Here is a 26,188-nt window from a genome sequence, read left to right on the forward strand (position 1 = left end):
CTTAGGGCCCGTAGTGATATAGAGACTGTCACGGAATCGGGTCTGTGGTGACAGGATAGGAGTCTTCGTGTCGTCAATGTAGGCCCCTTGAGCTGGTGATAATGTCGGTATGTGATCCTGAGAAATAATAAGAGCTTATTAGCTCGCTGGAACACTTCATTATATGAAAAAAGATTAGAATAGTTAAGAATTTGAACAGATGGTTAATTTGACCCTTCGTATGCATTATGAGCATACTATTGACTATAAATGTAATGAGCCTCCAAAAGAGCTCCCCGTTTGAATGTATTACGAGCATATTAGCATCTATAGGTGTAGTGAGTATCCATGGATAATCTGGGTCGTTACTACTGGCTATAAATGTAATGAACCTCCAAAAAGCTCCTCCTTAGGATGTATTATGAATATGCTACAGGTGTAATGTGCAAGGATGGACGCTATGGGCCCACACTAATGACCATAAATGGTAATGAGCCACCAAAAGCTCCCCCTTTGGATATATTGAGAGCATATATATTGGAGGGTCCATATATGGAACCCCCTACCCTCGGGTCCGTAGACCCCTCACTACGAGTTAAGAATTTAAGAGCTGGAAAAGTTCTAAAGCATACGTTTCAGGTATCATAATGTTTTAAAGAGTCTTACCGAGAGTGTTGTGTCCGGCCAGATTTCTAGCAAATCGTCGTTCCATGTCGGGAGTTCATCAATAGTATCGCTAGATGGTGCGCCCCCACATCATGGAAATTTGTGTGCATATTGTCAATTATGAGATCAATACTGGTTGCGGTTTGGAAAAAGAATAAAAAAGTTCTTACTCCCTGAATCATTTTTATGATTTTTAGCAGCGAAAAAGAGAATGTTAATCTAACGGAGCCAGACGGCCGTTATTATGTCGAAAAGCCTTCAGAATTAATGGGGGCCAGAGGGCGAATTATTAACCCCATCCCACAAAAATTTTCAGTACAAGGTTCTATTTATTTCCTGAAAAAAATGTCTTATTTAGCTTTTTCTCTCTTAAGATGGGGGTCTTCTCTCAAAACTATTGACAGACTGACAAAACTGTTCACCTAAGGAGCAGTGTGGGTCTCAAATCCCCCCTTCAGAACTAATGAGGGCCAGGGTGCTGAAAAGGAATGCATTAAGTTAGTCACTTTAGGGAACTAATCCTATTTCTCCCTGTATTAAAAGAAATGATTATTTTTTGGATACGCGCTAAAAGTAAAACTAAAAAATAAAGTATAAATAATAAAAAATTATGATGGAATATCAATAAATTTACTTACATCTTCACATTGCGTCGATGAGCCAACAGCTTGATGGGGAGCTGTGGGTTATTATAGAGCGGCCAGGAAGGCCCAGGCATCGCATGACAGGAAGCTGAGGGCGCAAACATCGTTTGACGAGAAGCTGAGGGTGTGGCAGCTTGATGGGGAGCCAAGGGTTGATGTAGAGCGGCCCTGGAAGGCCCAGGCATCACATGACAGGGAGCCGAGGGTGCAGGCATTGCTTGACGGAGAGCCAAGGGTGCAGCAGGTTGATCGGAAGCCGAGGGTTGGGGTAGAGTGGTCCTTGAAGGCCAAGGTATCACATGACAGGGAGCCAAGGGCTCAGACATCGCTTGACGGGGAGATGAGGGTGCGGCAGCTTGATGGAGAGCTGAGGGTTGGTGTAGAGGGGCTCTGGAAGGCCTAGGCATCTCCAGAGGTTGTAGAGGAGTTGCTTCGTGCCTTCTTGCCCTTTTTGAGGCGTTGGCAACTCGGGAAATTCCTAAAAAAAAAATTTAGTTTTTCACAGTAAAAAAAACGTCTTATGGAAATTAGCCTTAAGCTCATTCCCACCCCTACCCACCTTAACGTGGGGTCTCATTCATGGAGAAAATATTGTAGTGATACAGAGGTAAAAAGATGCATAGCTCCTTTGCTCGGAGGGTGTCCAACCTAGTAGCCCCCCCCCCCATGATACGGTATTGCTTGAGATGGCTTTACTTAGGATGAATTCATGATTCCTAAGCCATTTTCGCTTATCAATATTCGAAAAGCTTCCCTCTCCAACTTAAATTGTCAGCTTTACTTGCAATATTTGTCCCTCGGTACCTCCTGTTAAAGAACTTCATCATGAAATCATGATAACTCCGATTTAGCATGAGGCCCCCTAGGTACTATGCGATATGCACCCGCTGGCAAAAAGTATGGTACTGATATGAAATAAAAAAATTAGTGCATATTCTCTCTTGCTTACATTATGTAAAGAGGGGTGGGGGCTTACCCAAAAATTCATTATTATGCCAAAATGACCCTTGTTTAACCATTTGTATTTATCATTTAGAAAAATCCCCCCCCCCTCACCACATCTATTTTAAATTTAAAACGCTTTTTACATAACTATATTACGCAAAGTTTCAAACTCGAAGTGCATAAGCCGTCGTTTTACCATACAATGGAAATATTTGGCTTAAATGCAAAAAAAAAGACCTTTTTGCTGAATTACCGCTGGCAATATCACCCTCGTTCACAATTAGGTATCAGCAGGAAGTTTTTGGTAATGCAAGATAATTAGAGGGTTGATTCACAATAGCTGGCTTTTAACTAAGGCTTAAACACATCTGTCGGGCGTGGCAAAAAGATATCTTTTTCAAATAGCAAAATACATCATCAAATAGATTAATTTTTCGAATAGGATTAATTTATCGGTGGTGAAATTACTTCATGGTGGCGAGAAGAGAGATGGGCTTTTAGCTGTTTATCTAATATATGGGGCTATACTAGCTGAATATTGAATATGCACATCTTAGTGTGGAAGGGGGGGTATAGAAAAAGAGGCTTATCGGGTTTACTGGCTTGCTTGGAGATGCTTCAAATAGCAATAGGTTCTCATTGTAATAAAAGTAAGAGGGAACTCACCAGCATATAAGCAGCTGCCCTATCACTTTTCAATTTCCTGGTAGCGTCCATTTTTAGAAAAGGTGTGTTACTTTAAATAGGTTTATAAGACTGACGGAAAATCCACATTCTAGTGTCTGTTTATAGTGCCTCGGGACAAAGGAATTGTACAGGACTTCTAGTTACATGACAGATATTTTTCCAGGAATGCAATGTCCGATAGAAAATAATATGGCAGGTGAATTCTGTTTACATAGGATGCCTGTCTGTATACTTCCCAATGCTAGCAACTAATTTTCTAGGAATTAGCGAGGAGAAGTGGATTTCCAAGAATTCATTGACCGAAGGAAATCAATTGTCTCTATAACAGTTCTCCACATAGAAATGACTAAGAATTGAGACAAAACGGCCGCCTGATGTATTTGGAAATATTAGGCTAATATTGGTTTTTAAGAAGAACCATGGGGTAATGTAGGTTTTCTATGGAGAATGAAGGTTTTTTAAGTAAATTCTATTGTGAAGGAGCCTCTCACAGGTTTTTAAAGGACATGTAGGTTTTTTTTAAAGAGAAACGAGGTTTTTAAGAAAAATCATAGGGTAGTATAGGTTTTTCTTATACTGAAGCAAGGATACACCAGATTACGTCATCTTCTATTACATAACACCTGCTGACCATTTAGATAAGGCTGCGGTCGTATTGCAGGGGTATGTCTTCTAAAATTTAAACATTACCCTAACATCAGACCATTTAAAACAGGGGACTGGTCGTATTCCAGAGGCGTGTATTCCCAATCTAAATATTGACGTAACACCTGCATCTCTTACAAGCTTAAAAAAAAGTGTCTGGACTGGGATTAAAAGGGGGTACTGAACCGTGGATCCTGGAACCTTCCCCCCACACACTACTCCCCCTCCCCACTGATTTCATGAATTTACACCAGTTTTTGACATTTGGTATTTTAATCCCCCCGCCTCCCTATCACCCTTTAGATCAGACTTCTGTGTAAGTTATTTCATCTATAAGAATGTGTCAAAATGTAAAAAAAAAATCATTTTATGAACATAACTACTTGTGATAATTAGTTGGACTAGCACATTAATCACAAATCAAACAAAAAAACAAATATAGAAAAATGGGGCATATATATTTCAAGTAAGACAGTGTAAATTTTTTTTTTAATAATAATAATAAAGGTCTGAATATTTTGGCTCTACATCTGGAAGCCTTTATCAATAGAAAGAAATAAACTAAATTATACAAAACATAAAAAGGAATGATAAAAGCAAAAACACAAAAAAATCACATCTCAATAATGTCCAATACAACAAGGAATTTCCAGTGCAAATACAAAGTTATTAATCAAAATTAAGATAAATTATCCCGTCTTTCTGGTATGTCACATTATATAATTTATTGAAGCTAGTATTTAAAGAAATTCATTCTGGTCGAAAGAAATTATTTGTCCAATTATTATTAATTTTTCTTATTTTAGTGTGCTTCCAGATTCTTATGATATCAAGATTTTACCATTCCTGAAAGATCAAAATTTTACATTCAATGGTGAAGTAGCAATAAGAATCACATGCTACACTCCTAGCAATAACATCACTCTTCACTATAATGATATTGCAATACAAAACGTAAAGGTAAGCACATCAAGTCTCTTATGTAAGTTATAGACCTGATCTCTTAAGAAGCAAGATTAAGACAGCCTCTATTAAATGCAAACATTTTGACTTAATGCCAAAAATTGGACGAATCCCAAAAACACCCACAAACATTTATTTTATCTGAATTGCCACCCCTTCAATCTTTGCCACCAACAACCGAGCTTACCATAAACCCTAAATTAGGATCAAAAGAACAAGCTGACAGAGAGAAAACTCTTAATATATTAAATCAGATTGACAATCCATTTCAGCAATTGAAAAAGAACCCGAGACAAAAAAGACCGTTTCTTTGCTAATGCCACAACAAATGTAAACTTCAGTACCATGATTGACATCCATACATGATTTCTGAGCTTCAAGTAAAACACCCAAACATCAAGACAATATCCATAGAATAGCTGAAGGCAAGACAGACTGTGATTAAACCGGGTTGTAGTGGTAGCTAGCAACCTAGTAAGAGACGATCCCGTCCAATGTTAAGAAGTATAAAATCCCATAACTCCTAAAAAAAGATTTAGATCAAAATAAAAAGTGAACCATTAGAATTACCTTGTCCAAAACCCCTATATAAACTTATAGATCGTATAAAATTCTACACAACAGGCGCGCTCCACAAAATAGAATATCCCTATTGATAAAAGCCTAAGTCAATTACAAACTAAACAATAAGAAAATAAACTCAAATAAAAGACTGTACAGGGCTAATCAGATATATCATTCCATTTCACTATAAGTAAGGTACTTCGATATAAGATTCCTTATGGAATATGATGACTGCTTCTTGGAGAGAGTTCAGTTGAAAACATGACCATGAGAAATTACGTTTGTTTTGTCACGAAAATCAGTAGCACATTGGTTTAAGCTTTCATACGTTCCATAGCTTAGACACTTCTATTCCAGAATGTCAAGTTAATGCTTCTTTATTTAGTACCCTTTAACGTGTCTTAAGAAAACAAAACAATATTTTTATAGAGTTTATGCCTTTAACTGGAGTAATAAGTGTAATTTTAATTTCATAGACCATGCAATAGTCAGGGACCCAACAAAATTTTAACATTACAAGCTTCAACGAGATAAAGAAGGTTTGAGGAATTTATCGGGGGAAGAATTGGTTGCTGAAAACGCATATAGGCGGGTGCAACGAAAAATTGTGTGTGCCAAAGGGATATCACTTATTTTGCATAATCGATGACGTCATCAGCTATATTTTCTGTTTTCGACCTAGATGAGAGGTTTGAACTTAGAATGTGAGGCAGAATAAGGTACCAAGAGAGAAAAGAAAAAATGAAGAGCACAATCAGGTCTAGCTTCCTAACTGCACATCATTGAAACATACCTAAGTGGTGACACCAGAAACCGACTTTCCTGTACTTGCATTAAAATTATGTTAAAAGGGGGAGGGGAAGTGCAATTGGAGGTGCACAGGAAGGTGATAATACCTTTGCAACTCCATTTCCTTAGTGGCTTCAAAACAGAAGCAACTTGGATTAAATTAAAGTGCACAGATATAGAATCATAATCTTCACAGAACTACGTCCAAAATATAAAAATTAGCTGCAGAAACAGAGATTTTGATGAAAAAATAGAAAAAGAAAACGAATCTAAAGAAAATGACCACAAATTACACATATGTCATACTTCTTCGGGTAAATTATCACACTTTCCGGCACAAGCACAAAAAACGTCACAAAATCGAGAAAGGCATTAACACTTCTTGGTGCACTTTTTGCTACGCTCACAAAAGAGTTGTGAATACCCCGACCGAAGTGAGGTAGTGCTCAAAACAACAGGAACAACATATTGTCCAGAAAATGCCATCCTTAACTAAAAAGCCTTAGCAGACATGGTCTTGCAATCAATGAGGCATTCCAGATTGCAAGCTCATAGTAAGAACGCCTACCATGTTCCACAAACACCCCTTCTCTAGGAGGCAACACTTTCAGCCCCTTCTTATGAGGATACAAGTGTAATCGTTAATCACTGATGAAAAACTGATTAGAATCCCTTCCATAAGTGTTGATTATCAGCTTGCTTGCAACATCTTAAAGGAGAACATACTGGCTTCCGTGAAGGTTTCATCTCTCAACTTCTGTATTGCACGTTGAATCTCCATCGACATACCACTCGTCTTGGCGGACGCTAAGAATGTTCATTTTCCTTTGGAGAAAAAGTAACTCGTTTTTTCACACACCGAAATGCAGTTAATGAACGCCAGGGAGTTTAACATTTGCTTCTCTGTTCTCTGGAACAAAAGATCAATGGGGACATAATAATTTGGAAACTTCAAGAGGAGTTGAGGCATAACATTCTACCGAGGAAAAATGTCAAGAAGACGAAAAAATTGGTCCACTAGCATAACAACTACATCAGTATCATTAGCACAAACACTCACCCTTTTCAAAGCCATTTCTGAAGCCAAAGGCAACGTGTAGAACCATTCTGGTTACTACTATCTCATGTGTGCTTCACAGAAATTTCTCGAAACTGAGCAAATCAACATCATGACTGAAACATACAGCTCTCATCTTGTGTTCAAATTCTTCAGACAGCCATACACGCAAGGTGTCGGCAACACTTAAGCCACTTATATAGTCAAATCTATTTGCATCCCGAGTTTCATAAATTGCTTTCATCAAACTTGCTTTGCTCTTTTTATTTGCAACAATCTTTGTCCAGTTTCCAATTTTTGAGCTCGTAGAGAAGGAGTAGACTATCGAGCAGCGGCCACGTGACTGGTGACACCCACTGCAGTTCTTTAGAGATATACTTGCCACCATTTGGATCAATGCGACCAAGCAGTCCGTCATACCTGTCACCCACAATATGAGTTTCACTTGCTGTTTAAGGTACCCTTTTCAACACGGCTTTAAGCAACCGCAAGGCATAGATTTCGACGGCTTCATGTTCAGCTGATGGCGTTTGGCAAACCAGTGGCATGAAGTCGATAACAAAGGCTTCACGGCCATACAAGTGACGTTTCTCTACAAAGTTCGGGTTTTATGGCCAAACTCTTACAAAGTCTTGGAAAGTCTAGCACGGTAGACTTAACACCACTTCGAAGCGTCAACGTAGAATCCCTGAGCTAAAAATTGAAGGAACATTGAGCAAAGACAAGCACAAGTACTAAATTCTTGGTAGCATAAAATTATTTCAGTTATTATTTCAGTATGGACGTCTGTATTACATACTTCGTGTCTGTGACAGTTAATCAGTCCTTTGTTGGCTTTAAAATTTTCGATTATCAACAAAGTGATGACATTGGCGTTCGTGCAATGAGATCGCATTGCTAGGTAGCGCTCCCGTAAAATTTCCGCTAGGCACATAATTGTAACGGAAAGAGGGTGTCCGAGCGTGAAAAGATTTAGGTCATATCTGGGGATTTAGGGTGAGGGATGGGGAGAAAACCTGCAAAAATACTTAGTATTGCAGAGAGTATAGCTTTTCACACTAATGTCGATCAGTTGAAGAACTCATAAATTCTTAATGGTTGCAAGGGCAAATTAAGGCAAGGTAAATGTGAAAAGTGGAGCGGAGAGATAATACTCCCCCTCTACTCTTGAAATCCCTCATTAGTGGAATTGGATCTGAAGTTGCACTCACGGAGAAATATTCTACGAGACAAAGTGCTCAAAAAAAGCTCCCTAGAATAAAAATATAACCAATCTTTGTGTTTTTCCTATTTCTGCAGGTATGCCCTTTTTGCCATTTGCGCAAGGAATTTTGAATGCGCCACTAGATATTTGTTTTCAGCGCTTGTTTCTGCTCAAGATTCTATATTCAAGCCTTCTTTAGCTCGTTGAAGCCTGGTAACTATTTTCTAGCAATCTTTCTTAATCGTGGGTCCTTGACTACAAATACGTGCAAATTTGGAAGTAAGTCTCGATACACGAACATACGAGCGCATAAATGACGATTTTTTGTCCTATCCCCACAAAAAATAGACTGAATGTTCATACGATCCAATTATATTACTATATTTATGTTCATGTTATTTGCTGTTTTTTATGTTTTTTTTTGTGTTTAGTTTTTTGTGCAAATCATTTTCAATTGTTTGGAGGATGACCTACTTGGAAAACCACATATACTTTTTACTCCAAGATCATGCGTAAGAGCTCATGCACATGTGTTTTATGTACTTAATGTGCTAAATATGCTCTTTCCCCACTTCCTTTTTTTTGTAGCTGTTCTGTGTTTTCTACGTAGAATAAAACATCTATCATGCTAGAAATTTATATTTACTCCCTCTCTTTGAGAAGTTAAATATATAGTTGTCTATGAAATCCTTGAAAACTCAAATAATAAAGCGGGATGGTATCTACAGATGTATCTAAGGTATCTAAGGTGAAAAGTATCTACATATTTTCTTATTGACATATGACCTTCATATTTTTTTTATCCAAAAAGTGAATGCATGACCTATAAAACACGTGCTTAACAAAAACAAAGATTTACTTTGCAGTAAAGATTATTGAGATATTTCAGCGATATTGAGATATTTCATTTACAACTAATCAAAAGCGTTTATATGTTTCTGCACAACATACATCCACATTCTCTTTTTTCTTAAATTCTTATATATTACAGGTTTCCTCGCAAGATTCTCAAGAACTAAAAATTATGAGCACAAGTTATAACCCAAATTTTCACCAATTCATCATATTCCTTGAATCGGATTTGGAGGTCAATAGGCAGTATGTGATCAGCATAACCTATACTGGAAATATCAATAACGATTTAGAAGGGTTTTACAGAGCTTCTTATTTTGACGGGAATGGAAACGAAATGTAAGAGCATTTTCTTTTTTCATTTATCAGTGTAGAAATTAATGAACAATAGGTCTTAGAGAAATACACGTCCGTTACATAATAGAAAAGATACGAATCAAAAATTAAAATTTACAAAAGAACGCGGTGGAGTTTGAGTGTCTGCTATCCAGATTTCTGGGAAAGGAATTTTTTTGCTACACATGAATTAGAATGTATATCTGGAAGTAAAGAGTGAGATTAAACGAAATTCTGCTTTTAGCTGTAATATCAAGGTATGCATTCACATTAGGGATAAAAAAGAAAATCCTGAGATTCTGTTTGAACACAACAGAGGAAAGAATTTGACACGAAACATAATGTATGCAAACATTGACATATTCATTAATATACATTTCATTATTTTCATGGATTGTCAAAGTTTGTGTTTATTTTTCGGATAAGACAAAACAATAATGTGTAAACATGGATATGATTAATCAGTCATTAAATTTTTCTTCTTGTATTCTAAGCTAAGTTGACAAGATAAGCTGAATTTCAAATCATTATATTGGTGAATAACTGAAAACATTAAGAAAGGTTAACCATGGTGATTTTTTACATACAAGATGTAAAGAATATACTAAAATAGTGTAGTAACGACAAACCTTAGAAAACGCGTAAAGTCAAGCACGGAATAAAATTTACGCTCGAGATTCACAACTAATAAAAAAAAATCAGTTGAAGGGTCACTAAAAAAGTTGCAAACATACTTTCTTCCCTTTAAAGTGCTGTATTAGAACGCATGACTCTAAAAGTATGCTTGATAGATAAATGTCAAGATGCATACATACAAAATATTAAAATTAAGATTTCTCCATAAATATTATAGAAATATAAAATGATTATCCTTGGTAGTGTACTAACTGGGGAAACTGTCCCGCTTAATTTATCTAATAGACAAATAATATATAGCTATAACCCACTAAGTAAAACAATGGCCGACAAAAGAAATAAAAGTTCTTAATATACTGATGCATATATTAATTTGTAAAAGGTCTTGGGATTTAATATTATGTTAACGAAACACAATAAGCCAGAATGACCACAGTACCAAACGCAGGGATACACGTTGTAAAGAGTAAAAACGAATCGAGAAAACTTTCAAAGTCGTCTTTAATAGTAAAATCAATATTTAAATCAATCTATGGGGATGAGAAAAATTTGCAACATATTTGTCACATTTGTCACTGAGATACTTGTAGTAAGCCCTATTGTTTTGTGCAATAGCATCCGTCGTATGTTCCAGCAACTGTATTTACCAATATTTTAATAATTTTTGACGAATGCATAGTAATTTTCCTTTTGTATTAGATGGATTGGTCTTACACAGTTTGAAGCTATTGGTGCTCGCAGAGCTTTCCCATGTTTCGACGAGCCTAATATGAAAGCTAAAGTCAAACTCACACTTGGACGACACAAGGACATGAACACACATGCTAACACTCCTTTTTCTGAAAAAGATGTCCCTATGTAAGTACTCTGTGTCATTTTTGACATCTACATTAGGATGTAAAAGTTGATTTTCCTTTATCATTTTTGTTGTTGTTGAAATTTCAGGTTTTAATCTTCTTTATATGTCCGACTTCCGAAAAAAATGGACATCTAAACATTTTAAACATTCTAGACAAGGTAGAATCGATTAAGTATTTGTAATCAACGATTGATGGTGAAAATAATTTTTTACCACCAATCATTTTACTATCAAACACATTTTATTTGTTTCCTCTGGGCTTATCCATTCCTTCATCTTTTTGTGATAAAAGTAATAAATCTCTTTCATTTCAAAATGTTAATAAACTGCACTTTTCCTTGCTATCAAAATATGGTTAATAATGACAGCCTTGGAGATATCATGATTTTCCATAACTATTCAAAGACTACTCTCATGTCATGATTATCCAATTTTTCGTTTTATTTTTATCCTGGTAAGAGGAAAACGTTGTTTCTAGCTTTTGGGGAATTTGACAATAAAAACTGTTTACCAATTTTGAAAATATTTTTCACTTACTGCTTTTAGTCTTTGCCCAATCTTGTAATTATTAGCCACCTTTGTTTTACTTACAGCTTTATTTTTCAATTTTTTTTATATCTGTAACAATGCAATCTGTGAGTACTTCGAACACACAAATTACATACATGCCCCCCCCTCATATACAGAACAATTTCTGTTGTTTTAAGTTTTATGTTGCACCTTACTTTCAGTAGAAAAATTTGTTTTTTATTTAATTTCTTATTGTTTTTCAAACAGTCCCAGGAAATCCACCCCCTCCATGAAAAATACCCCCAACAAAGAATATCTCCTTAGAACGTTCCTCCCACGTAAAATCCACCGCTCCCCCCCCCCAGATATTACCCCAGGACAATTCGATCCTCACTGCGAATTCTCCATAGAAAGTTTCTTGCGGACGATTCCGCCAGAAAAATACTCCTTAGCATACTTTCATTTGAAAATAGACTGGTTTTTTATCTAATTTATGAACGATTTTTGGTCATGGTGGAATCTCCCCTGCGTAGAACATTTTTTCAGGAAATCCTCCACCCCTAATAGAATTTTTTTTCCCGGATAGAATTTCCTCATGGAGAATTTCAAATGAGGCCCTTTCCAATCTTGTAAGACCATTGTTTTGATACAATTGCCCTTGGGAAGAATAAAGGGAAAAAAATTTTCTCTTGGGAAAAAATACAAAATTCCCTATTTTTAAAGATGCGAACTTGATAACTCTACAGTAAGATTCTCTGATACGCTGTATCTGATGGTACAACTTTTACTAAGATGCTTGTATGTTTCATAGTTGTTTCCCCCCTTTTTCGGAAACTGGACAATTTTTCTCAGGCTTGTAGCTTTTGATGGGTATTCCTTGGCTTTTGGGGGATGTTTTCCCCCTTTTTCGAAAAGCAGGCTAATCATCTCCGACTCGCAGCTTTTGATGGGTAATACTAAACGTAATGGATCTGATATATTTGGAATCAACACAAAAAGTCAAATCCTTCTATGTATCTATTGATATCAAAATACTGCTTTTTTAGAGTTTCGGCTACTTTTGGGCCGAGCCACTCCTTACTTATTGTTCGTTACTACGAACTGTTTGATGGAAGCACTTCCCCGTTTAATATGAAATAGTTGAACATTTATAATTTTAGCATTGTAATTATTCAGTATTAACTACCACTCCCAAATTTTTTAATCAATATTAATTTTTCCCTGTGAAAGGAGTTTTTTCTTATGAATGAAACGACACCAGGAGTGTGTACGGGTCTAAGTGGCTAAAGGTGGCTTGCCGGTGAACGGGTACCGTACCTGCGATAGTTAGAGCTAACTCTTTTATCGTGGCACACATATTATATTTTTTTTTTTTTTAATGGATGTACTTCTTCCTATAAAACGATTTTAAATATATAATTTTTGAGACCACACTGGCTAATCATGATAAAACGAAAAAAAAAAAAAAATAGATAAAAAGATAGAGTTCCTCTGCGTCCAATTGTGGCCTCTTATAGTTCGCCAGCTTCCAGACTGGGAAAATGGTTATCCACAATTTTTCGTCCTCTCATGTCGACGCAAGCTTCTTATATTAAAAATTCAGTACACTATGTGGAAAAATTAAAAAACTTTGATATAAAAAGACACAATTTTGGCAAGTTTTGATGCCGTTTCTATGTATGCTTCATGTGATATAAAAAAGTGTGAATTTGCTCTTCAAAAGAAACTAGAAGATAATATTGGCCGGATGGACTATAAAACATTAGATATTGAAACCATTATGCGACTTGTTCGACTTTGCAATAGATATTCCATATATTTTCGGTACAATAGCCAATTTTTCACTCAAATAAAGGGCCTCCCAATGGGTACGAGCCTTTCACCTTTTTGGCCACTTTTTACATAGAATTTATTGAAACCTCCGCTTTGAAAATACGTTTCCTCTGAAACACTGGTTCTGGGGCCGGTTTGTCGATGATGTTATCTCTGTGTGGAATCACGGAGAGGTAGAACTGAACACTTTTTTGTCTCATCTTAACAGTTTGGATTTCAACCTTCAGTTCACCTTGGAACTGGAAGATAGTAATAAACTGCCTTTTTTAGAAGTCTTAATCTTCAATAAATCTTTCAGCCTTGAATATTCGACTTATACAAAACCTACACATAATGATAGGTTTTTGCATTTCTCTTCCAACCACCCTCCTTGTGTAAAAAGAGGAGTAGTTATATCTTTAGTTGATCGTGTTATAAGAATTTGTTCAAAAGCTCATATAGTCACAGAATTGAATTATCTGAAGGACATTTTGTTTTGCAATGGATATCCCATCAAGTTACGGGAATCCATCATAGAAAAAATACAAAAAAAAAGGATTCATTATCTCCACAAATTCCAACGGATATCATCCCTTTAGCGGGTGATAAGAAAGTCTTTACTGTTTTGCCCTGTTTTCCCAAAATTAGGTGACAAACTGCAAAGAATTCTATAAAAACATAACCTAAATATCACCTTCGAAAATTCTAATAAAATTCAGAACTATTTTAACAGCGGCAAAGATAAAATGAGCCCTGTTTTGGGCAGTGGTGTTTATAGGGCTCCATGTTCTTTAGGCTGTTTCTATGTTGGAAGAACCCACCAGAAATTAGGGGAGAGATTGTTGGAACACAGGTCCTCAATCGACAAAGCCATGGAGCTACGCCAAAGGACTGGGATTTTTTATTTCGCCTTGGCTCAACATGTGTGTGACAACCCACACCATTTCATTTTATTCGATAACACCTCCATTATTGCCCCTGTTAAAGGTCTCATCCAAGTTTTCAGAGAGGCAGTTGAGATAAAAAGAGTACAGTCACCGAAAGGTAGCTCTCAATAGAGACGCTGGAGAAACCTATTTAAGCCCCATTTATAATGAACTAATTAATTCTGATCGTTTTTACTTAAATAAAAAAAAATAATCACATTTTGCAACCTAACCTAATTTGTGACAATGTTTTACCTGGGAAGTGTTTAGCTTTTAATAATTGTCCGTATAAATAAAAAAATTAAATTGCCGTTCAGGGCTGTATTTTTTTATTCAATTGTTTTGTCACTATTACATGGAGAGGATTTTAAATCTTTCAGTGTGTGTTGTCCTATGGATTAAAATTTTTTATAGTCCACTTGTATTTTCATTAGTAATTTTTACTTTATTGTTGTATGTAAAGGACTGTCAAGTGACAGTTTTGACCTAAATATTTGCATTGTAGTCCACATTTTTCACTGGCTTGTATAATTCTCGTTTTTCTCTTTTTAACTATTTTTTTTTAAACGATTTTTAAATATATCTTTTGTTTCAGAGATGGTTTTCCTGATATGGTATGGGACATTTACGAAGAGTCTCCACACAAAATGCCAACGTATCTTGTGGCATTCCTTGTCAGTGACTTTATCAAATTTGATGGGAGAGCAACGTCAAGTAAGAGCAATGAGTTCAGCCCCACTATATGCAGTATTTATATATAAATAAAAACATAAATTGTAAATATATTAGGCATTTTGAGTCTCCACACAAAATGCCAACGTATCTTGTGGCATTCCTTGTCAGTGACTTTATCAAATTTGATGGGAGAGCAACGTCAAGTAAGAGCAATAAGTTCAGCCCCACTATATGCAGTATTTATATATAAATAAAAACATAAATTGTAAATATATTAGGTTAGGGGTGAGGCTCAGTCTTCAGGGAGAAAAACTGAGCCTCTTCTAAAGTTAAGCAGCCATAACCTCAATAAAAACTTTAAATACCCCCTGGGCATCTAAAAATTTCTATTAGATGCATTTTGGGACAATAAGACGTTTGGGGGGGGGGGGGGGTAGCTCCTCCCGATGACTTTGAATCTTAAAAACAACACTAGAGCGTCTGATTACCAATCCAATGAGCGCCCTCCAAAGCTTATATGACCATGCTTTCTATAAAAATCTTATATGTCCCCAGGGCATAACTTTCAACCCTTACCCTGAGGGCTTGGGGTTTTGTTATCCTCAAAGACATAATTTCCAGATCGTTCTGATACGCTGAACCAAATGGTTATCTCAAAATTTTGATTGGAAGTGTTTGGGGAAATCATAGGCGAGGGGGAGGCCATTTGCCCTTTGATAACTTTCTACTAATAAAAAAGACACTATTCTTCTCCATTTCCAATCAAATGAGCCCTTTTTGAAGCTTCTACGACAAAACTTTCTACAAAAACCTTATATGCACCAAGGGCATAACTCAGACATAATTTCCAGAACTGTCAACTACGTTCAGCAAAATGACTACCTCAAAAATTTGATTGGATGTGTTAGAGGAAATGGTGGGCGTCAAAGGGGGGTAAGTTACCCTCCAATCACTTTCGACTATTAAAAAGGGCACCAGTCTTCTCAATTTCCGATTGAATGAGCTCCTTTTAAAGTTTTTACGACACTGCTATCTATAAAAACCTTATATGCCCCAAGGGCATAACTTACAATCTTTGCCCTGGGGGCTCTGGGGGTTTGTCATACTCAAATACATAATTTACGGAGTTTTCTACTACGTTGAACAAAATGACTATCTAAAAAATTTGATTGAATGTGTTTGGGAAATTGTGGTCTCTCCATTTTTACTTTCGACTATTAAAAAGGGCACTAGTCCTTTCATTTTCCAATCAAATGAGCCCTTTTTGAATATTCTACGACATAGACTTTTTGAATATACGACATATATAAATCTTGCCCATAACTTACAATCCTTGCCCTGAGGGCTCTGAGGGAGTTATTATCCTCAAGGACATAATTTCCAGAACTTTCAACTATGTTGAACAAAAAATGGCTGTCTCAAAATTTTGATTGCATGTGTTTGGGTAAATGGTGGGCGTGAGAGGGGATTAGTTGCCCTCCAATCATTTTCAACTATTAAAAAGGGCACTATCCATTTCAATTTCCAATCGAATGAGTCCTTTTTGAAGTTTCTACGACAATACTTTCTATAAAAACCGTATATGCCCCCAGGGTATAATTTACAACCCTTGGCTTGAGGACTGTGGGGAGGGGGGGGGTGTCATCCTTAAGGACCCAATTTCCAAAACTTTCAACTACGTTGAACATAATGGCTATGTAAAAATTTTGATTGGATGTGTTTGGGGAAAAGGTGGACGTGAGAAGGGGGGTTAGTTGCCCTCCAATCACTTTCGAATGTTATAAAGGGCATTAGACCTTTGATTTCCAATCTAATGAGCATTTTTTTTTTCAAGTTTTTACGACAAAACTTTCAATAAAAACCTTATATGCCCTTATATGTATAATATATAACCTTTGCCCTGAAGACTGTGGGGGGCATGTCCTGCTCAAAGATATAATTTCCATAACTTTCAACTGCGTTGAACAAAATAGCTATCTGCAAATTTTGATTGGATGTGTTTGGATAAATGGTGGGTGTTGAAGGGGTGTTAGTTGCCTTTCAATCACTTTCGACTATTCAAAAGGGCACTAGCCCTTTAAATTTTCAATCGAATGAGCCATTTTTCAAGTTTCTACGATAAAGTTTTCAATAAAAACCTTATATGCCCCCAAATCATAACTTAAAACCCTTGCCCTGAAGACTGTGCGGGGATTGTCCTGCTTAAAGATATAATTTCCAGAACTTTCAACTACGTTGAAAACAATGGTATCTTAAAATTTTTATTGTATATGTTTGTGGAAATAGCGGGCGTGAGAGAGAGTTAGTCGACCTCCAATCATTTTCAACTATTAAAAGGGGAACTAGCTATTTCAATTTCCTATCGAATGAGCCCTTTTTGAAGTTTCTTCGACAACGCTCTCTATAAAAACTGTATATGCCCCCAGGGCATAACTTATAACCCTTCTCCTAAAGACTGTGGGGGGAATGTCCTGCTCAAAGATATAATTTCCAGAACTTTCAACTACGTTGAACATAATGGCTATCTCAAAATTTTGATTGGATGTGTTTGGGGAAATGGTGGGCACGGAAGGGGCGTTAGTTGCCTTCCAATCACTTTCGACTATTAAAAAGGACCCTAGCCATTTCAATTTCTATTCGAATGAGCTGTTTTTTAAGTTTCTACGACAATATTTTCTATAAGAACCTTACATGCCCCAAGGGCATAACCTAAAACCCTTTCCCTGAGGGCTGTGGCAGGGGGGGGGGTTGTCATTCTGAAAGATCTAAGTTCAAGAACTTTCACCTACATTGAATAAAACGGCAATCATAAAATTTTGATTGGATGTGTTTGGGGAAATGGTGGGCGTGGAAGGGGTGTTAGTTGCCTTCCAATCACTTTCCACTAGTAAAAAGGGCACTAGCCATTCCAATTCCCAATCGAATGAGCCCTTTCCGAAGTTTTACGATAACTCCTTCGATACGACGTGCCTCTAGAAAAAAAATAATACACTTTGCCAGCATCGTTGTTTACTCAGGCAGCGCTGTTGCGCTGCCTATGATATTTTCTCTGTTTGAAAACATGGGCATGATTCTCTGAACAATTTTTTGGTGCATTTAAACACTTTAGATTTGAATCTTCTATTTACTTTGGAAGTGGAGCTTTCAGGGAGATTTTCTTTCTTAGAAGTTCTAATTCTAAAAAATACTCCTAGTCTTAAGTTTCTATCTATAGGAAACCCACTCAAAATGATTATTATCAGCATTTTTTGTCAAACAACCCTTCTTCTGTGAATACAGGCGTGGTTAAATCTTAAGTTGACCGAGTTCTAAAAATTTTTTCACGAAATCATGTAACCTCTGAATTAAACTATGTTAATGGTATTTTATTATGTAATAGTTACCCCGTTAAATTTATTGAGAAAATCATAGATAGCAGATAAAAATAGGTAATTCTACAAAGTAAGCCCATTCCCCTCTATTCAGTTATTGCTACAAGTGGAATTTTTTTTTTTAAATTTTACTATATATCCCGAGACTCAGTGATAAACTTGGAAAAATTTTTAAGAAACATAATATTTATGTTCCTTTCCAAAATGAACTAAAGGTTGAACGTCTTTCAATTTTGGGAAAGATAAAACCGACCCTATGCTTGATAGTGGTGTTTACAAAGTCCCGTGCTCTTATGGGAAGTTTTACATTGATAGAACCCGTCAACAGTTGCTAAAAAGCCCTACATGAACACAAGCTTTCAATAAATAAATATCTAAAATCTTGAAAAACAAAATATGAGTATTACTCTTTCTTGGACCTCTACTTTTTTGAATATTCAGATCATTTATTTTATTTTTGACGAGGCGATTTTAATTTCCACACCAAATAGTCTACCACAATTATCCAGAAAGACAATCATAGGCTGCGCAATAGCGCTGCAAAAGTAAAGAACGATGTAGGCACAATGTATTATTTATCTTCTTGTTTTTGCCAGGGCACTTCGTATCGAAGGAGTTGTCATAAAAACTTCGACAAGGGCTCATTTGATTTGAAATTGGAATGGCTAGTGCCTTTTTTAATAGTCGAAAGTGATTGGATGACAACTAACACCCCTTTCACGCCCACCATTTCCCCAAACACATCCAATCAAAATTTTGAGATAGCCCATTTGTCCAATTAGTTGAGAATTCCGGAAATTATATCTTCCGGACCTTTCCGGAAGATACACTCTTGCCCTGAGGGGATGACACTCCCCCCACAGCCCTCAGGGCAAGGGTTGCAAGTTATGCCCTGGGGGTATATAAGGTTTTAATTGAAAGCTTTGTTGTAGAAACTTGAAAAAGGGCTCATTTGATTCGAAATTCAAAGGGCTAGTGCCCTTTTAAATAGTCGAAAGTTATTGGAGGGCAACTAACCCCCCTATCACGCCCACCTTTTCCTCAAACACATCCAAAAAAATTTTTAGATAGCCATTTTGTTCAACGTAGTTAAAAGTTTTGGAAATTAGGTCTTTGAGGATGATAAACCCCTCAGAGCCCTCAGGGCAAGGGTTGTAAGTTATGGCCTGGGGGCATATGAGGTTTTAAAGATAGCGATGCTGTAGAAACTTCAAAAGGGACTCATTCGATTGGATATTGAAATGGATCTTGCCCTTTTTAATAGTTTAAAATGTTTGAAGGGCAACTAGCCCCCCCCCCTCACGCCCACCATTTCCACAAACACATCCAATAAAAATTTTGAGATAGTCATTTTGCTCAACGCAGTTGAAAGTTTGAGAAATTATATCTTTGAGTAAGATGCTCACCCCACAGTCTTCAGGGCAAGGGTTATAAGTTAGGCCCTGGGGGCATCTAAGGTTTTTATAGTTTAGCTTTGTCGTAGAAACTTCAAAAATAGCTCATTCGATTGGCAATTGAAAGGACTACTGCCCTTTTTAATAGTCGAAAGTGACTGGAAGGCAACAAACACCCCTTCCACGCCCACCATTTCCCAAAACACATCCGATCAAAATTTTTAGATATCCATTTTGTTCAAACGTAGTTGATTTCCCGATAGAAATTATGTTTTTGAGGAGGACACTCCCCCCACAGGCCTCAGGGCAAGGGTTTTGAGTTATGCCCTAGGGGCATATAAGGTTCTATAGAGAGTTTTGTCGTAGAAACTTCAAAAAGGTCTCATTTGATTGGAAATTGAACGGGCTAGTGCCCTTTTTTATAGTCGAAAGCCAATGAAGAGCAACTAACCCCCCTTTCACGCCCACCATTTCCCCAAACCCATTCAATCAAAGTTTAGAGATAGCTATTTTGTTCAACGCAGTTGAAAGTTCTGGAAATTATGTATTTGAGGATGACAATCCCCCTAGAGCCCCCCGTGGCAAAGGTTGTAAGTTAAGCCCTGGGGGCATATAAGGTTTTCATAGATAGCTTTGTCCTAGAAACTTCAAAAGGGCTCATTTAATTGGGAATTGAGAGGGCTGGTGCCCTTTTTAATAGTCAAAAGTAATCGGAGGGTAACTAACCCCCCTCTCAAGCCCATCATTTCCCCAAACACATTAATCAAAATTTTCATATAGCCTTTTTATTCAACATAGTTGAAAGTTCTGGAAACTAGGTCTTTAAGGATGACACTCCCCCCAGAGCTCTCAGGGCTAAGGTTGTAAGTTATGCCTATGAGGCATATAAGGTTTTTATTGAAAGCTTTTTCGTAGAAACTTGAAAAAGGGCTTATTCGATTGGAAATTCAAAGGACTACTGCCCTTTTTAATAGTGAAAAGTGATTGGAAGCCAACTAACCCCTCTCTCACGCCCAACTTTTCCCCAAATACATCTAATCAAGATTTTAAGATAGCAATTGTGTTCAACATAGTTGAACAATCTGGATATTAGGTTTTTGAGGATGACTACCCCCCCCCCCACGACCCTAAGGGCAAGGGTTGTAAGTTATGCCCTTGGGAGATATATGGTTTTTATTGAAAGTTTTGCCGTAGAAACTTCAAAAAAGGCTCATTCAATTGGAAACTGAAATGGCTAGTGCCCTTTTTAATAGTCGAAAGTGATTGGAAGGCAACTAACACCCCTTCCAAGCCTACCATTCCCCCAAACACATCCAATCAAAATTTGTAGATAGCCATTTTGTTTATCGCAGTTCAAAGCTCTAGAAATTATATCTTTGAGCGGGACACTCCCCCCACAGCCTTCAGGGCAAGGTTTATAAATTATGCCCTTGAGGCATATAAGGTTTTTATTGAAAGCTTTATCATAGAAACTTGAAAAAGGGCTTATTCGATTGGAAATTCAAAGGACTACTGCCCTTTTTAAGTCAAAAGTGATTGGAAGGCAACTAACCCCCTCTCACGCTCACCATTCCCCCAAACACATACAATAAAATTTTGAGATAGCCATTTTTTCAACGTAGTTGAAAGTTCTGGAAATTAGGTCTTTGAGGATGACACTCCCCTCAGAGCTCTCAGGGCTAAGGTTGTAAGTTATTCCTTGGGAGTATATAATGCTTTTATTGAAAGCTTTGTCGTAGAAACATGAAAAAGGACTCATTCGACTGGAAATTCAAAGGGTTAGTGCCCTTTTTAATAGTCGAAAGTGATTGGAAGGCAACTAACGCCCATTCTAAGGCCACCATTTCCCCAAACACATCCAATCAAAATTTTGAGATAGCGATTTTATTCATCGCAGTTCAAAGTTCTGGAAATTATGTCTTTGAGCAGGACACTCCCCCCCCCCCGCCCAGTTTTCAGGGCAAGGCTTATAAGTTATGCCATGGGGGTATATAAGGTTATTATTGAAAGGTTTGGCGTATAAACTTGAAAAAGGGCTCATTCAATTGTAAATTCAAAGGGCTAGTGCCCTTTTTAATAGTCGAAAGTTATTGGAGGGCAACTAAGCCCCTCTCAATCTCACCATTTCCCCAAACACATACAATCAAATTTTGAGATAGCCATCTCTTCAACGTATTTGAAAGTTCCTGAAATTATGTCTTTGAGGATAACAACCCCCCACACAGGTATCAGGGCAATGGTTGAAAGTTATTCCCTGGGGGCATATAAGGTTTGTACAGATAGAGTTGTCGTTGAAACTTCAAAAGAGGATCATTCAATTGGAAATTGAGAGGGCTATTGCCCCTTTTAATATTCGAAAGTGATTTGAGGGTAACTAGCCCCCCTCTTACGCCCAGCATTTCCCCAAACACATCCAATCAAAATTTTGAGATTTTGAGCCATTTTGTTGAGCGTTGTTGAAAGTTCAGGAGATTAGGTCATTGAGGATGACAACCCCCCAAAACTCTCAGAGCTGAGGTTATAAGTTATGCCCTGGGGGTATATAATTTTTTTATAGAAAGCGTTGTCGTAAAAACTTCAAAAAGGGCTCATTCGATTGGAAATTGAAAGGGCTATTGTCCTTTCATTTTCTTATGGAAGGGATGGTTTTTTAACTTCAGAAGAGGCTCAGTCTATCTCCCCGAAAACGACCCCGAGTCTTTATATATGTATATATGTATATATATATATATATATATATATATATATATATATATATATATATATATATATATATATATATATATATATATATATATATATATATATATATATATATATATATATATATATATATATATATATATATATATATATATATACATATATATATATATATATATATATATATATGTATATATACATATATATATATATATATATATATATATATATATATATATATATATATATATATATATATATATATATATAAGTAGAGAGCTATCTTATACTCCAGGGGGGACTCCTTATTTGGGCATAGAGTCCCTAGGGAGATGGAACACCTGTGCTGTCAGTCATTAATCAAATTATTTCCGGGGAAGTTAATTAATGTCTGACAGATGACGTCAAGTTAATTAATGTCTTTGGAGTTCGATCAGAATTGTTTCCGAGGCAAAGTTTAGATCACACATGGCAGATGATGTCATGGTTGATTGATTTGGCAAGAAAGGGGAATTAAATAGTTGTTTCTAAGGGGAATTATTGATTCACGAAAGGGGAATTAATTTGTTCTTTCTAAAGAGAATTGTTTCCGAGCGAATGTCTATTAATGTCTTTGGAGTTCTACCAAGAGAATTGTTTCCGGGTGAGTGTTCTGATCTTAGCGATGAAGTGATTAGCGCGCGAAAGGGTTTTTTAGTAATTTGAAATGTGACAACGCAGAGATGCCAAAAACAAAAGGAACACCCTGAAATTACGTTTAGGGGCTATTTGGGCTAAACCGTTTTAGACATTTTAGGGAATTATTTCGGCGAAACAGTTAGAGACATTTTAAAAGATGATTTTAAAAGAGGTTTTAGAAGAGAATTTGAGGGTGAAACTCTGTGGTCGTTATAATACACAAGTTCCATTTGAACAGTGTCGTGAGGTCCTCTACCCCAACCCCAAAGGCCCTCCCCCGGTCCCCAAAGGTCCACCGGGCTCCCAAAGGACCACCCGGCCCGCAAGGACCCCCCAGACCCCCAAAGCCCGCCCCGGGGTCCCCAAAGAGTCCCCTCCCCCTTTGTTAATACTTTTTTGTGCACGTTATTATATCTTTTCAGAACAAGTTCCTTTCTTAATGTCATTCCTTAACCCATTTTTACAAGTTGAAGTACCAATCCTATCACCACAAATTTACTATACAGCTTTTTGGATACCCCAACATCAAGCAATAGTTTTCAAAAGACATTTCAGAGCAACTTCATTTCTTAATGTTCATTCTAAACCCATTTTCCAGCTTAAAGTACCCATCCTTTTCACTCACAACTTTACTTTACAGTTTTTTGGATACCCCAACACCAAGAAAGACCTTTCAAAAGTCATTTCAGAGCAACTTCTTTTCTTAATGTACATTCTAAACCCATTTTCCAACTTGAAGTACCCATCCTTTTCACCCACAACTTTACTTTACAGTTTTATCGGATACCTCAACACCAAGAAATACCTTTCAAAAGACATTTCAGAGCAAGTTCCTTTCTTAATGTCCCTTCTAAACCCATTTTCCAACTTGAAGCATCCATCCTTTTCACCCACCACTTTACAGCTTTTTGGTTACCTCAACACCAAGAAATACCTTTCAAAAAGCATTTCAGAGCAACTTCTTTTCTTAATGTCTATTCTAAACCCATTTTACAAGTTGAAGGATTCTTCCTTTTCACCCACAACTTTACTTTACAGTTTTTTGGATACCTCAACACCAAGAAATACTTTTCAAACACATTTCAGAGCAAGTTCTTTACGTAATGTCCCTCCTAAACCCATTTTCCAACTTGAAGCATCCATCTTTTTCACCCACAACTTTACTTTACAGCTTTTTGGATACCTCAACACCAAGAAATACCTTTCAAAAAGCATTTCAGCGCAACTCCTTTTCTTAATGTCCCTTCATAACCCATTTTCCAACTTGAAGCATCCATTCTTTTCACCCACAACTATACTTTACAGCTTTTTGGATACCTCAACACCAAGAAATACCTTTCAAAAGGCATTTCAGAGCAACTTCTTTTCTTAATGTCCATTCTAAAGCCATTTTCCAACTTGAAGTACCCATACTTTTCACCCACAACTTTACTTTACAGCTTTTTCGGATACCTCAACGCCAAGAAATACCTTTCAAAAGACATTTCACAGCAAGTTCTTTTCATAGTGTCCATCCCAAGACTATTTTCCAACTTGAAGCATTCTTCCTTTACACCCACAACTTTACTTTACAGCTTTTTGGTTACCTCAACACCAAGAAATACCATTCAAAAAGGCATTTCAGAGCAACTTTCTCTCTTAATGCCCATTCTAAACCCATTTTACAAGTTGAAGCATCCTTCCTTTTCACCCACAACTTTACTTTACAGCTTTTTAGATACCTCAACACCAAGAAATACTTTTCAAAAGACATTTCAGAGCAAGTTCTTTACGTAATGTCCCTCCTAAACCCATTTTCCAACTTGAAGCATCCATCTGTTTCACCCACAACTTTACTTTACAGCTTTTTGGATACCTCAACACCAAGAAATACCTTTCAAAAAGCATTTCAGAGCACGTTCTTTTCTTGATGTCCCTTATAAACCCATTTTCCAAATTGAAGCATCCATTCTTTTCACCCACAACTATACTTTACAGCTTTTTGGATATCCCAAGACCAAGAAATACCTTTCAAAAGCAATTCAGAGCAAGTTCCTTTCTTAATGTCCCTTCTAACCCCATTTTCCAACTTGAAGTATCCTTCCATTTCACCCACAACTTTACTTTACAGCTTTTTGGATACCTCAACACCAAGAAATACCTTTCAAAAGGCATTTCAGAGTAAGTTCCTTTCTTAATGTCCCTTCTAAACCCATTTTCCAACTTGAAGTACCCATCCTTTTCACCCACAACTTTACTTTACAGCTTTTTGGATACCTCAACACCAAGAAATACTTTTCAAAAGACACTTCAGAGCAAGTTCCTTTCTTAATGTCCCTTCTAAACCCATTTTACAAGTTGAAGCATCCATCCTTTTCACCCTACAACTTTACTTCACAGCTTTTTGGATACCCCATCACCAAGAAATACCATTCAAAAGGCATTTCAGAGCAACATCTTTTCTTAATGTCCCTTCTAAACCATTTTCCAACTTGAAGTACCCATCCTTTTCACCCACAACTTTACTTTACAGCTTTTTGGATACCTCAACACAAAGAAATACTTTTCAAAAGACATTTTAGAGCAAGTTCCTTTCTTAATGTACATTCTAAACCCATTTTCCAACTTGAAGTTCCCATCCTTTTCACCCACAACTTTACTTTACAGCTTTTTCGGATACCTCAAAACCAAGATATACCTTTCAGAGGACATATCAGAGCAATTTCCTTTCTTTTTGTCCCTCCTAAACCCAGTTTCCAGCTTGAAGTAACCATCCTTTTCGCCCACGTCTTTACTTTACAGCTTTTTCGGATATCTCAACACCAAGAAATACCTTTCAAAAGGCATTTCAGAGAAAGTTCATTTCTTAATGTCCCTCCTAAACCCATTTTCCAACTTGAAGCATCCATCCTTTTCACCCACAACTTTACTTTACAGCTTTTTGGATACCTCAACACCAAACAATACCTTTCAAAAAGCATTTCAGAGCCACTTCTTTTCTTAATGTCCCTCCTAAATCCATTTTACAAGTTGAAGTACTCATCCTTTTCACCATAACTTTACTTTACAACTTTTTTTTCTTAATGTCCCTCCTAAACCCATTTTCCAAGTTGTAGTACCCATCCTTTTCACCCACAACTTTACTTTACAGCTTTTTGGTTCTTTTGAATGCGCCAACACCAGGCATTAATTTTCAAAAGTCATTTTAATTAGAAATCCTTAACACCCAAAACTGTAATATGCAGATTTTCTCGAGAGTCAGACCCATTGAGACATAAATCGAAGGGCATTTAAGTAAAAACTCTTTGCACATT

The 26,188-nt window shown here is 36.8% G+C and overlaps 2 protein-coding genes across 2 annotated transcripts in view; one reads left to right on the forward strand and one right to left on the reverse strand.

The window, feature by feature from the left end:
- The window catches only part of LOC148948561 (uncharacterized), a 36,061-nt gene extending 34,523 nt beyond the window's left edge, over positions 1–1,538 (reverse strand). Inside the window, exon 1 of the mRNA XM_089094965.1 lies at positions 1,284–1,538. The gene's annotated coding sequence lies outside the window, so the exon portion shown is untranslated. The remainder of the gene's footprint in view (positions 1–1,283) is intronic.
- LOC148948562 (aminopeptidase N-like) overlaps positions 1–26,188 on the forward strand; it is a 147,647-nt gene that overhangs the window by 17,272 nt on the left and 104,187 nt on the right. The window contains exons 2-5 of the mRNA XM_089094467.1: positions 4,373–4,526; positions 9,135–9,334; positions 10,667–10,825; positions 14,670–14,788. Coding sequence (XP_088950593.1) covers positions 4,373–4,526; positions 9,135–9,334; positions 10,667–10,825; positions 14,670–14,788 — 632 coding nt within the window. The remainder of the gene's footprint in view (positions 1–4,372; positions 4,527–9,134; positions 9,335–10,666; positions 10,826–14,669; positions 14,789–26,188) is intronic.

The sequence above is a fragment of the Artemia sp. Qi Xiang Cuo genome, chromosome 9, assembly GCF_049724085.1.
Source record: "Artemia sp. Qi Xiang Cuo chromosome 9, ASM4972408v1, whole genome shotgun sequence".
Lineage (NCBI taxonomy): Eukaryota > Metazoa > Arthropoda > Branchiopoda > Anostraca > Artemiidae > Artemia > Artemia sp. Qi Xiang Cuo.